The 12,470-nt window shown below is 38.8% G+C and overlaps 1 protein-coding gene across 1 annotated transcript in view; it reads right to left on the reverse strand.

Moving 5' to 3' along the window:
- Positions 1-4,210: 4,210 nt before the first annotated feature.
- LAMA1 (laminin subunit alpha 1) overlaps positions 4,211-12,470 on the reverse strand; it is a 100,864-nt gene continuing 92,604 nt past the window's right edge. The window contains exons 57-63 of the mRNA XM_042031045.1: positions 11,881-11,993; positions 10,618-10,807; positions 8,518-8,676; positions 7,275-7,428; positions 6,545-6,678; positions 5,254-5,476; positions 4,211-4,773 (exon numbers count right to left, since the gene is read on the reverse strand). Coding sequence (XP_041886979.1) covers positions 4,613-4,773; positions 5,254-5,476; positions 6,545-6,678; positions 7,275-7,428; positions 8,518-8,676; positions 10,618-10,807; positions 11,881-11,993 — 1,134 coding nt within the window. The 3' untranslated portion in view covers positions 4,211-4,612. The remainder of the gene's footprint in view (positions 4,774-5,253; positions 5,477-6,544; positions 6,679-7,274; positions 7,429-8,517; positions 8,677-10,617; positions 10,808-11,880; positions 11,994-12,470) is intronic.

A 12,470-nucleotide genomic window follows, 5' to 3' on the forward strand; every position in this document is an offset into this window, starting at 1 on the left:
CTAGCTCTGCCTTTTACTTGATACACTCAGAATTAAATCTGTGTAGTGCCAGACTATGAGATGTGTTAATGGTGCCACTTACAGTCATCATCTTTTTCGTTAAACATTATAGTTTCTAATTTGTAACCTAATTCTTTTTATTTTGTTTATTTTAGCTTTTAATATGTAAGCAGTTTTTATACTCTTCAGCTGCATCGACAAGAGAGATCTTTGTTCAGGTCTTGTATAATACAGCATGGAGAAGAAAAAGGGTTTCCAATGAGAAAAGGGATTTAATAATTTACACATTAGGTCTTTAAAACCGTAGCCAAACTAGGCCCAGTTGTGCTGAGGGTTTTACAAATACATAGCAAATTGCAGCTCACATGCAGTCTAAGAAACACACAGGCTGACAAGAGAATAGTGGGCTGCACCTGCATTGGGAATGTCAGATAGGATGTCTAGTTTGGAGCTAGTCACAAGAGCAAGCAATGTTCTTCACTTAGTCATCTCACTTTGGGCTATGGTGAACTAGAGGTTTGTTGAGAGGGAAATCACAAATCTCTGGAAAAGAGCCAAGTATTTTTTCATCTGTGTCATATGCAGTAAGTGGAACCAATGCCTTCAACTGCACTGCAATGTCCCCATCATTAGATGATGTTGGACTATGAAACCATCCCCAGCAATGATTTCTGTACCTGATCTGGACACAGGGATGAGGCAGAAGCTCTGTTTATCACATAACGATATAAAAGCACTCTCAACCAAGTCATCCAGGCGAACATAAATTCTGCTGTCCTGCAGAGAAAGCCTGTAACCTGTGATGCTCTGCTGAAGCTGTGCAATGAGGATCTGAAACAGAAGCAGAGCTCTAAAATGTGTCAAGTTAACCATGTTCTCCAGTAGTTAACTTTCATTGTTAGTGGTCAGTGAAAGAAATCAACATTAAATCAGTAACTTTACCAGCAACAATAATGTCTACAGAGGGCAGATCCTGTCTTCTTTCTTACCTTCTTGATAAAAAATGATAAAAATTTAGCAACATTATCCCTTCATTTTCTTTAAAACAGTGACATTTTTTAACTTTCTGGTTGGTTTGGTTGGTTTGGGTTTTTTTCAGGTTTTTTTGGTTTTGTTTCTCCTTTTTCTTCTTAACACTAAAGGAAACATAGTTGCAGCCAGGAGAAAAACAGGACAGTTGTATTATAAAATACACTCCTTATTTTGACAACTATTTATTTTAAGTATACAAGATATAGTTGATCTGTGACTTGTTTATAGGACTAAGCATAAACGTTTTGTCATGTGCTTTGCTCCCGATACCCTTCAGTTCCCTCTGTGGCAATGGACAGCTCTTTCTGCTTATGCTGCCCTTGTCTGTCAGCTGTAAAGCAGGACTAGTACTTTCCATATAAAGGAAACATGAGAATTAGTTGAGTTAAATTCTACTCTCAGATGCAGCCAAACAATTCCCAGAGCAGATCAGGAGTTATAAACATCCATCTGGGAAGAACAAACTCAGCAAAGGCTTTTTATGTGGAAAGTGCTTTGAATACAAAGAGAATCATATAAATACTAAGCATCATTGTATCTATAGCCAACTAAAAGGAGTTCTGTGACTATACAGAAAGCCTAAACATTAAGAAAATAATTTGAAATGTCATAGCAAATGAGCTAACTTCCAACAGTACTTCCAGAGAAATACATTGACCTCCTCCATCTTGCCCACTCTCTTCACTCTGTGTTCTCAATGGCTGTGCAAGGAGAAGGACACACTGTGTTCACACTGCAACTTGCTCAGCATGTTCTCGACCTCATCAATGTTATTTCTGAAACAGATCTCCCTGTGTTCCATATAGAATACAAGCGGGTTTGGAAGACTTTTACCACTTCACAACTTAAGAAAGTCAAATATGATGTAATAAAACCCACCCTGTGAGCTCTTTGCTAAAACTGCCTACAACTATATTAGCTAACTATATTAGCAGATGAACCAGATTCTACATAGAGTGCCCAGACTATTACAGCATGGCCAAATACCTCCTGTGTCTGAAACAGAATGTTATAATTCTCTTTTGATACAAATGCCCCTAATGACCCATGTGTACTGTAGTTAATACTGTTCCACATTAAGTTGTTTTGTGTTGTTTTGGTACACTAACTTGATTTAATATGCAGCAGACAAATGGAACAAGCTCAATAGTATTTTGAGGTATGAGGTCTCAACTTCAGGTCTTGTATTTCAAGATGCTGGTGGAGGCATGAGGAATTTCATTCCTCCTAACAGAAGTCAAAACTAAGTTACAAGAGGATTGTCACCTAACAAAAAGTAACATATGTGGAAAGCTATTAATAAGAAATTGGTAGCAAGCAGGGAGAAATTTACTGAAATTCCAAAGATGCCTCAAGCATTTATATACTCTATGGTTCTACAAGGACAGCATTTTGCATATCAACACAAAGAGTATTGTAAAAAGCAGGTGTTGCAAAACAGACTGGAATGCTTTAACCTGTAAACGCAGCTAACGTCATTAGAAAGTGTGTGTGTGTGCAAATGTGTCTATGTCCATGTATAATATTAACTACCTCACTCTGCATTTTCCAGGAAAAATATTTTGGCTTAGACATTTACTACTTACTTACTATTATCAATTTCACATTAACACTGACATTAACACTGACAAAGTATTTCTTTTTGTATGAGGCAAGATTTGAAATTACAAAAAAAACCCTAGTAAAATACATATTTAGGGATATGGATGAAACTTAGTCCAAACTATGTTTTCTAAATTATGCTTGTAATGTGAACCCTGTGAGATCAGATGTTGGGGTTAATAGACAATGAATACAAACACGCGGTGTTTCATTTTTATTTTTCAATGGGTTTCTATTAGTGTGTGTCTTCTCTGGAAAATAATACAATGCCACTAATCAAAGCAAAGTGTTTGTATGTACGTTTCCCTTACAATCCTCATTATGTTACGTGTTTTGTTGAAGTACGCCAACATGTAAGTGTATTTGTACAGCAGAGTGTGTCCATTGTATTGTATCTGTGTCAAAAATAAAAACAATGTAACAAAGCCAGCTCTTCAGATCTAAACACGTATTTTGGATAGAAACGGGGGGCAGAGATTACAAAGAGCAGTGGTGCATCTGTTTCAAAAGCAACTGTGCTGTTACGGCCCTTGAACAGCTATACAGAGGACCATGTTCTGCCACCCTTGCTGAAGTGGAGGAGCTCTTTGCTCTGGGAGCTCTTCTCTTGGACTACCTCGATGCAATGTACAAAACACACTGCTTGGAATCCTGCTTCATTGAAAGCAATGGCAAACTGCTTTGGAGTTTCATTTCAGCCAGTACTTTTTGAAGTAGTACAAAATATATAGAGGAGAAACTAACTTTAGAACAAATTGTACAAATGCATAGTAAAAGCCAAATAAAATTGGAAGGAGCAAACAAAAATACCGCTAGTTCAAAGAGAAAACAAAGAGGAGGTGGAATTGACTTGCAAAGAACTGTCTTTAAAGTATGGGACACATTTGTCACTGCTCAATGATCTGGCCAGCTGATGAATGGATGTCCTTACTTGATTCAGATTGAGCACACTTCCCCCAAACCTGGCTTAAGAGAACTACTGGAAGACTCATTTTAGAAACAGAGCAGGCACAGTAAAAAAGAAAAAGATAAAACTGCAGACTGGCCTCAAAAGTGCCTCCTTGTGTCCTGTAAGAAATACTATTTTACAAAGAATGAATGATGCATTCGTTTTCACTGCCAAAATAGATAGTTTTTCCCAAATAAGACCCAAATTGTTCCTTCAGCAACATATTATGTCTTCATAGGCATCTCTGTGCCATAGATTCCATGAAAGTATAAACAGGAACATAATCCTTCTAGCCAATGCATCTGTAATGAGAGTCAGAAGCACTGGATATTAAGCCAGAAGGAAAAGGAACTGGAGCTACCCTATGAAGTGTAACCAAGAAATTTCTATTCATTAAACTCTGAATCTGAGACTTTCAAAATTATGTGTTCAAAAAATTTAGTCAGTCTCCTGCTCCCTCTGCTGGACTGTGTCCACTTATATTTCATAGAATCAGAGTCATATAATGGCCTGGATTGGAAGAAGCCTTAAAGATTATGTAGTTCCAACCTCCCTGAAGTGTGCATACTTGTAACTTCTTACCTTCAGGCTCTTTTTCTTCTAACTAAAATACATTGACAACTGAACTACATGAAATAATGCAGTTTATTGTAGTTTTATTATGTGGTCCAAAATTATTATGTTCTTATAAAACAGTCAACACACAATAAAATGAAATACTGTCAAGTAATCAAAAGAAAACATACCGTAAACACTGATTAATAAAAATTCCCAAAAGAAAAATACCCAATAAATGCCATTAAAATTGTTGTAGAGGTATTTGTTGTTTAAAACCATTTAGTTAAAATGCAGGCAATAGAACTTCTGATTAAAAAAAATAAGTGACCTGAGTTGGAAAACAACCAGAAAAATCAAAGAGATGCAGGTTCTTACCAGTTCCTTTTTTCATTATGAAATTAGAATGCAAAATAACAGATCAACAACAACAAAAGAAAGCCCTCTCTCAGTCCAGACAGGCTTTGCTACAGTTCAGTGCTCAGCCCCAGGGCAGGAATGAGGAAACACTCCACGCAGGTCAAAAGCTCTGCTAAAGTCAAACAATTCTGTATGTTGGCCCTTAGTCAAAACAAGGTTCCTCAAACAGCCATGGAATGAGCTCTTGCTTGTGAGGCAGTTTTGCTTCACATCAGCTGAAAAACAAACACGAAATATGTAAAAATCTATTTCCACCAAACTGAAAAAAATACAAAGATCCAGGTTATTAAACTTCTCCCCCCTCTGAAATGAGAGATAAAACCAATACCTGAGGAGCATCAAGTTCCACTCATGTTTGGATGAACTGTGACATCCCAACATGGTCAGTCACTGCTCCATTCAAGCATAAGCCCTGCACAGCAATAACTTGGCAGAGTTTGCAGAAATAGTTCTTCCCAGGGGACAATGGAAGATGAGAGGGGAAAACAGAGGAGAAAGCCACTCTGCATGGGTGTTTTTGAAGTTAAAATAGAAACTATTTTTTAACAGAATATGAAGCAACAGCTGATTCCCATTTCTTGGGAATTGCAGTCACAATTCCCATGGCAAACCAAAAGCAAGCACATGTTAAGCGTCACTCTTGTGAGAGTGAGCTCAGGAAGGACATAAGGGAAGGGAAATATTATTGTACCTACCAGGATAACCTCCAACATAAATGGGATTGTTCGTATCTGCAGATGTTGACTGGATGTAGGGATTATCAGTGTGAACCAAATTCCCATCAATTACCAGTGAAATGTGATGTTTGCTTTTGTTTGCTTGAAGCTTGTGCCATTTCCCATCACACAAGCTATTTGTGCCTCTTGGTACATATGTAGCTGTTATTCTGCCAGCTCCATTGTTGACGTGGAATAAAACCTGTACAAACAGCCAGACGCCAGTGAAGATCTAAGTAAGAATACATGAACTAATCTGCCTAGATAAAAGCACAATCACGCTGGTGCAGAGGTTTCTGTTTTAAATGTTTGGCAATATGCAAGGTTGATGTTTACTTTGATGGATAGAGTAGATCCCTGTGAAAGTGGTTTTTAAAATCTAAAAGACTTAGATCTACCTGTGCAATGGTCCATTGATACGCTTCACTAGGGATTTCAATGTTTCTTACAAATACAAATCAAGACGTTTTCACAGAACCTGAGACTTCAGAAATCTGAAAGAAGATTTACTGTGTCTAACTGAATAGAAAGTAGAATGGAGTGAAAGCACTTGTCATTGCCAATAAATGTATTGATTTTTTTCATGCATTTATTTTTCAAAGCAGCTGACATTTCCTCAACTCTGTGGTGAGGATTAATATGTAAGTATTAACTGGGAAAGCATATCCCACAGAAACACTGATATTTAACACTGTCTCTAGCTAGGAAGCTTTGAATAAAAAATGAGCTATTTCTGCAAAAACAAACACTTAAGAGCAATCAAGTGTATATTTTTTATGCAAGAGGTGACTGGAGAAGTATGTGTATTGATTGTTAAAAGGTTTATGGAACATAATGGCCAGTAGAAGTAGAGAAGGAGTTAATTGCTCATGAATATTGAAGAAGAGGCTACAAAACAGTGTGCATTGTATATGTAATATTTTTTTCAAGGACAAGGATAGCTTTATGGCAGAAAAAGTATTAAGCCATAAAAAAGATATATATTTGGTCTAACATACAAGGTATGTAGTACAGGAGGTCAGAGGAGCTGCACACTAACATAAATTACACTAATTAAAAACCCTAAGAGTTCCAGTTACTTCTGCTAATCGCACTCTATCATATGACGGCAATGAGAAACCTTGAGACTGAAAGTCTGTCCCATATTCATTCTGTGGGAAGTTGCCTCCATCACACTTCACTGGTGTATATTTCATGCACTCCAAGAGTTTTAGCCTCCCAGTTTCAAACAAGCCTTGTGAAATGAGCGTGCCTGCACAGGGCAGCCTACCTTGCCATGTACAATCTCCAGTCCAATGGCATCAACCTTGGCACTGCTGACCCCGAGAAGAACCCCGTGCACCGCTGTCGTACGGAACTCCAGGGTGATGTTCACGTCAGACCTCACTTTGTAGCCTTCTCTGACTGAAAAGAAGTTAAAAGTCTCTAGCAGAAGACGTGGAACCCACAGTACAAAGTAAAATATATACATCATTAAAAGGTCTAAAAATCTTGTTAATTATGCTGCTGGAATATGACTTTGCAGAACCTCTGGAAAACAGGTTTTCCAAAGTCATAATTCCTATTTTGTACTGGAAAAGATAAATTCCCAAATAAGTTTTTCTTCATTAATTCAGATTTAATCCATTCTATCTCATTTGTAAGAAACAGTACAGAACACAAATGTCATCCTTCATGTTACTTCAAGTATTTTGTTTTCATATTCTTCAACAGACCTTAGCATCATGAACATGCATATTCTTAGCTGAAGAAAGATGTGGTTCGTTTCTTTCCCAGTGCTAAAATCATTAGCTCTTTTATTTGTGCAAGATAGCCCTTTGCAGAAATGATCACTTTTGGATGGATGGAGTAAAGGGACTCAGTTAGATATCCATATGTAGGGCATGCCCTCACTGTGTGAGGAGTCTGTTAATTACACACAGTTCCGGTAAAGCCCAAAAGGAGTGTGTTTCCATTAACGTTAATTCAGTAACGTACTGTGTTCATCTAACGACACTTACCAAGGGCAGCAAAGCCACTTCCATCAAAGAAAGTACCATCCTGCACTGTTTCATAGCATTTATTCACAGCAAAGATGGAGACAGGACTCTCCTTGTCCACTTGTTTGCTATTAATTGTCATGCTACCAATGCAGGCAGGAATACTGTGAGTAACCTGAACACATGGAAATACAAGAGATAATGTTTAGTATAAACTGCTGCAATGCTCTCTTAGTGATGATGACCTGATGTTATTGTAGATGAAATATTATCTGAACAAAACACAGCAGAATCTAAAATATTTACACAATTAAATTTATATTATTACACATAATTCTGTAAGGTACATAATGTCTTAAGAGTCAAAAGCAAATAGTTTAGCAGCAGAGTATACACAGTCTGTAATATACAGAAAGAACTGTATTTGCCTGACTGTGAGCAGGGATACGCCCAACAGTAAAAGCATTCCAAACATGCTTCAGCAAATTAATGAGTAAATCAAGGTTTTGTATGACATTTTGCAAGTGCTCTTCATCAAAAAGATTCATCTGAATCACTCCAGAGGGTGATTGGACACTGGAACAGGTTCCCCAGGGAAGTGCACCAGCCTGACAGACTTCAAGAAGCATTTGGACAGTGCTCTCAGGCACATGGTGTGATTCTTGGGGTGTCCTGTGCAGGGCCAGGAGTTGGACTTCGATGATCCTTGAGGATCCCTTCCAACTCAGGATATTCTACAATTCCATGAGAAACATTATCATCGTCACTGGAATCCTTGTTGATATAATGGGCTGCACAAGGAGGAAGGTGACAAAAACTTGCCCTCTAAAAGCCTGTATTAAAATATGCTTTAATCTAAAGACAGGGAAACCCAGTCTTTCAGAGATATTTAAGGCACCTAATTTCTGTTTGAATGCAATAGGACTCGTATACCAAAATTAATATGTAAGTATACACATATGTAAGTACTACATATCTGAGATTGTAGGTCATGTTTTTACCTTATACTGTGAAAGACAGGAATTTATATTCTTTATCCATTTTTAACAGAGAAACAGAATGAAAAAAAGTTCTGTTAAGGGCTATTACTAACACACAAGGATACAAGCTGTTGCTAGAGTCATTAAGCCATAGAAAGCTAGAAAGATTTATCTGGTAAAGGGTCATTACTTTCCTTGTTGCTTCTTTCCCTGGATTTGCTGCACTAAGCTCATTTTAGTCTTGCAAAATGCCAGAGACATCCCCCCACCCCAAACCTTCTTACATTCCCAAGATTCTTTGGCACGTAGTCTAAGGGGAGTCCTCCCACATAGAGCTTTCCTTCCACATCCAAGGTGCTACCATCTCCCAGAGCATTGACTGCTACCAATTCCTGTCCATCCACAATGATCGTGCCTTTTCTTTTAACATATTCTGTCTTTACCTGGAAAAAAGGAAAGCATGTAAACATAAATGAGTAAGCTAAATTGGTTACCTAGTCATCATTTGCCACAGAAATAAGCAAGACAATTGTTTAGTGGTTGAACTGCTATGGTATTCTGTTCTCAGGCACCCTCTTGAAATTCTTCCTGAGGCTGACACCATTTCTGAATGCAACTAAGCAGTTAAACAGCTTCCTTGCCTTCCCAAGGGCTCACAGTGATTTCATATTGTCCTGCCTAAGGCTTTCAGTGTTTTATCATTTCTTTAAATCACCAGTTTATTGCCTTAGGATATGAGTACCTCACCGAATTTGGAGAAGGGTGTTCTGTGCTGGTCTCCTGCAATTATTGTGCTGCCCAACAGCTGAGCCATCTCAGCTCTCTGAAGTGCACATTCTTATGCTGTCATTTTATGATGGGCAGTGCTATATTTGCTATAACCAAAAAGCTGCCCAGTTCTGCCCATCTTGTTCGCTCATGTCCCTATGCTCTTCTTGCCCTAAAACAATTACTCACATGTGGCTGAGGGAACTCAGCTAGCCATTTATCCATCTCTATTTACTTTTAGCCCCACTCAGAATCATGACGAGGTTCAACATGAAGTTTCACGAACACTGGGCTGGTAAGGGGATAAAGGAGTAAAACAGGATGGTATGAGCAGAGGGCAGACAATGAAAGAAGTAGTGCTTCTTTCAGTAGCAATGTGTATTAGTTTACATTGATTGCAGAGGGACTGCAATGATCACCCTCAGCTGGGAAGTGGTGTGACTCAGCCTTAACCTCTGAAGAAGGCTGAAGCTCCTGCTTTTATGTCCAGGGTAGTCATAGGTCAGCTCTTGTACAGAATGTGCTCATCTCTTAAAATGTGGATAGTGTCAGTGTGAGTTTTATGTGAGTAAATGTAATTTTAAAAATGCAGCTGTAAGTCCTGGAGCATTCTTCCTTTCAGGGTAGGCAGCAGAGCTTGACTGTGATATTTGACAGACGTTCACATTTGCTTCCTTCATGTTAGTTTTTGCTGTTTTTTCTTCTGCTGATTATTTATAAAAAAACAAAAGAACTCTGCTGATTCCCAAGGCACCTAGGAAAGCTGGCAGCTTTGTGTCATCAATCAGATGTTGTCCCACAGAGTTAAGGTTTCACATATGGATAAGGGAGGGGAAGCATAGCAGGATGAATATTGTCATCCTCACCTGCCTTTAGGAAAAGTGTTGTCCCTCAGTTACTTAGTTACTTCTAAAACTCCTCTGAACATCCCAGTCACTTCTCACAAAGAAAGCCAGAGCCAGTAGCAGCTGGGCTGCTCAGAGGAACCAGGCCAATAGAAACTGATGCAATCTTTGTGCAGAAGGCCGTGAATGCTACGTGACACCTCCAAGCTGTAGACATAGTTTCTTCTCAAACTCTACTCAAGTCCTGCCCCTGGCTCCATTCATTTAAAATGTTCCCCTTTCTCATCTTGCCTCAACCAAGGAAAGGAAAGACAGTGCTTCCCTGTTGTCACTAGCTGCTGTGACATGGTCAGGTAATAAGTGGGAGAAAAGAAAAACTGCACCCACAAATCTCTGTCACCCTGTCACACACTGAAGTGCAGGTCTTTGGTGACGTAATGCATTGAAAGCTCTCTGTGGAAAACGTCAGATTTTTTACACCTCTCTGTTAGGTCCTTCTCTGTTGAAGATGACCATTACTACACAATTGGTGAACTATTTAATTCCTAAATAGTTTGAGATACTTACAGTAGTTGGAAGATGGATTTGATGTACAATTAATAACAATTTTAAAAGGAAATTATTATCAAATAAAAGTTTTCTGAATGACTTCATGATTGGGTTAGAACCAGTTTGCTTTTGCAACACAGAAAGCATACAGATAAGGCAGGCAAAACCCATACCAGTACCTCCAGGGAAAAAAAATGGAGCACAAGATTGGTGACCACCTACCGTATGCCATTTTCCATCACTGACAACAGCAGGGTGAAGAGCTACCGCTTTTCCTTTGCCTAAATCAAATGAGAAATGGAGCTGTCCCCCATAAAGCTGTAGGGCTGCATAATCAACCTGGTTTTGGTGAGCCATGTAGTAAATCAGGCCACTGGAGGCAAAGGTTCTGAGATTCAGCTGGACGGAAAGTCTAGACAATAAAAATTCAGTGTTACTGAAAGGTATTTCTTCTGCAGTGATGAAAAGCTTTTCTGGACACAGAGAACAGCCTGAACCAATTTATTATAATGAAAGAAGATTTATTATTACAAAGGCCAGAAAAGTAGAATTTGGGTTGATTCTAAGAAAGCGTGACTTATAATGTATTTAATAATGGAAATCAGTGCTGTACCTGTCAGAAATAGAAAAGGTGCTTGTCAAAGAGCGAGATGAACTTTAAGAGGAACAAGCTCAGCTGTTTGTGACTGCAGGCTTGCCTGTTGCCCCAAGAAAGGACCCCATTCCCGGATAACTTTATGGCATCCATTACTATTAGCCAGGCTTGCTAGGAAATAATGGCCACAATGAGAACAGAGGGAGGCTTAAAAGGTAGAGGAGATGAATGAGCCATTTATTATGAAGACAACAGGTTCAGACTACATGGCATCAATCCTCTGCAATGTCCTTTGCTCAGTAGCTGTAACAGAGAATGGCTAAAAGGAAAAACCACTCTTTTCTCTATGCCTGCGGAGACTTTCTGAGTTGCAAGAAGCAATTACAAGTGACTTGCAGGCTGTGTGCTGGCAACCTTGTTGGGAGCCTCTCAAACAAGTAAAAGAGGCAGAGAGGCTATCACACATTAAGTCTCAACAAAATGATTTTTCTCAGTAGTCTTGTCTCCTTCAAGTACACCTTCAAATATGGAAGATGCGCTTGCAGAAAATAGAGAGGAGAGGGTAAGATGTTATCTGCATCAGACAAAGGAATAGGGACCAGATGTGAGCTCAGTATGTGGTAAAAAGAAATCAAAGTACTTACAGAAGGTACAGTGAGACTCTTAAATCTGAGAGAAAAAAATTGCCGAACTCTGATAATGAGTTACTGAACTTGTGATCACTAACCTGGGATATGATACTTTCTTCCATAAGGAGCCCACAGAAACCTGAAGTGAGGGCCATGTTCAAATCTGGCAATGCAGTGATCAATCATGAAAACCATCACTGCCCTTCTTGTAGCTCAATACAAAATAACAGTGTGTGCATGTGTAATTCAGGATATACTCACTTCTTCCTGACAGCAGACTGATCGAAGAGCAGGGTCAAGTGGCTGCCTTTGGCAAGTCCAAACTGATGAGCACCTTGGACATGATCAGGCAGTTCATCTTTTGCACAAACTACCTGTTAATGAAATGACTTTACCAACAAGAACAGTATCAGGTGCTGCCCAGCAACTGTTGAATGACAGTGTGCTTGCATAGAGCTTTGCAGAAAGCAAAACTGAGCCGCAAGATAACCACGAAGTATACAGCAAAACATCAATTAACTAAACTCACAAGCATTCCAACCTATATTCAGGCTCAAAAAGAACAAGTTCTAATGATTAAGCGATGTCTTGTCGACAGCACCAGCCTTTTCTACTGAGAAACGTTTGTAGTTTGAGATATATTCACTATTTTTCTTAATTGATAGCTCTTTTGATAACTAATGCTGGAAGTACAATTTCAGTATGAAAATCTTATAGCTTTGGTAGGAATATTTTCCCATTTTGTGAGGACACACATTTTTGTTACGATTTGGAGTATGGAAAGCTGAGTAACAGAGTATGAGTCAAAGCTATACTTTAGCTCTAAAAAGGACAACTTATTTCTTTTTATA

This window comes from Corvus kubaryi, unplaced genomic scaffold (genome assembly GCF_017639235.1).
Source record: "Corvus kubaryi isolate FWS band 111438036 unplaced genomic scaffold, C.kubaryi_AGA036_p1.0 132, whole genome shotgun sequence".
Lineage (NCBI taxonomy): Eukaryota > Metazoa > Chordata > Aves > Passeriformes > Corvidae > Corvus > Corvus kubaryi.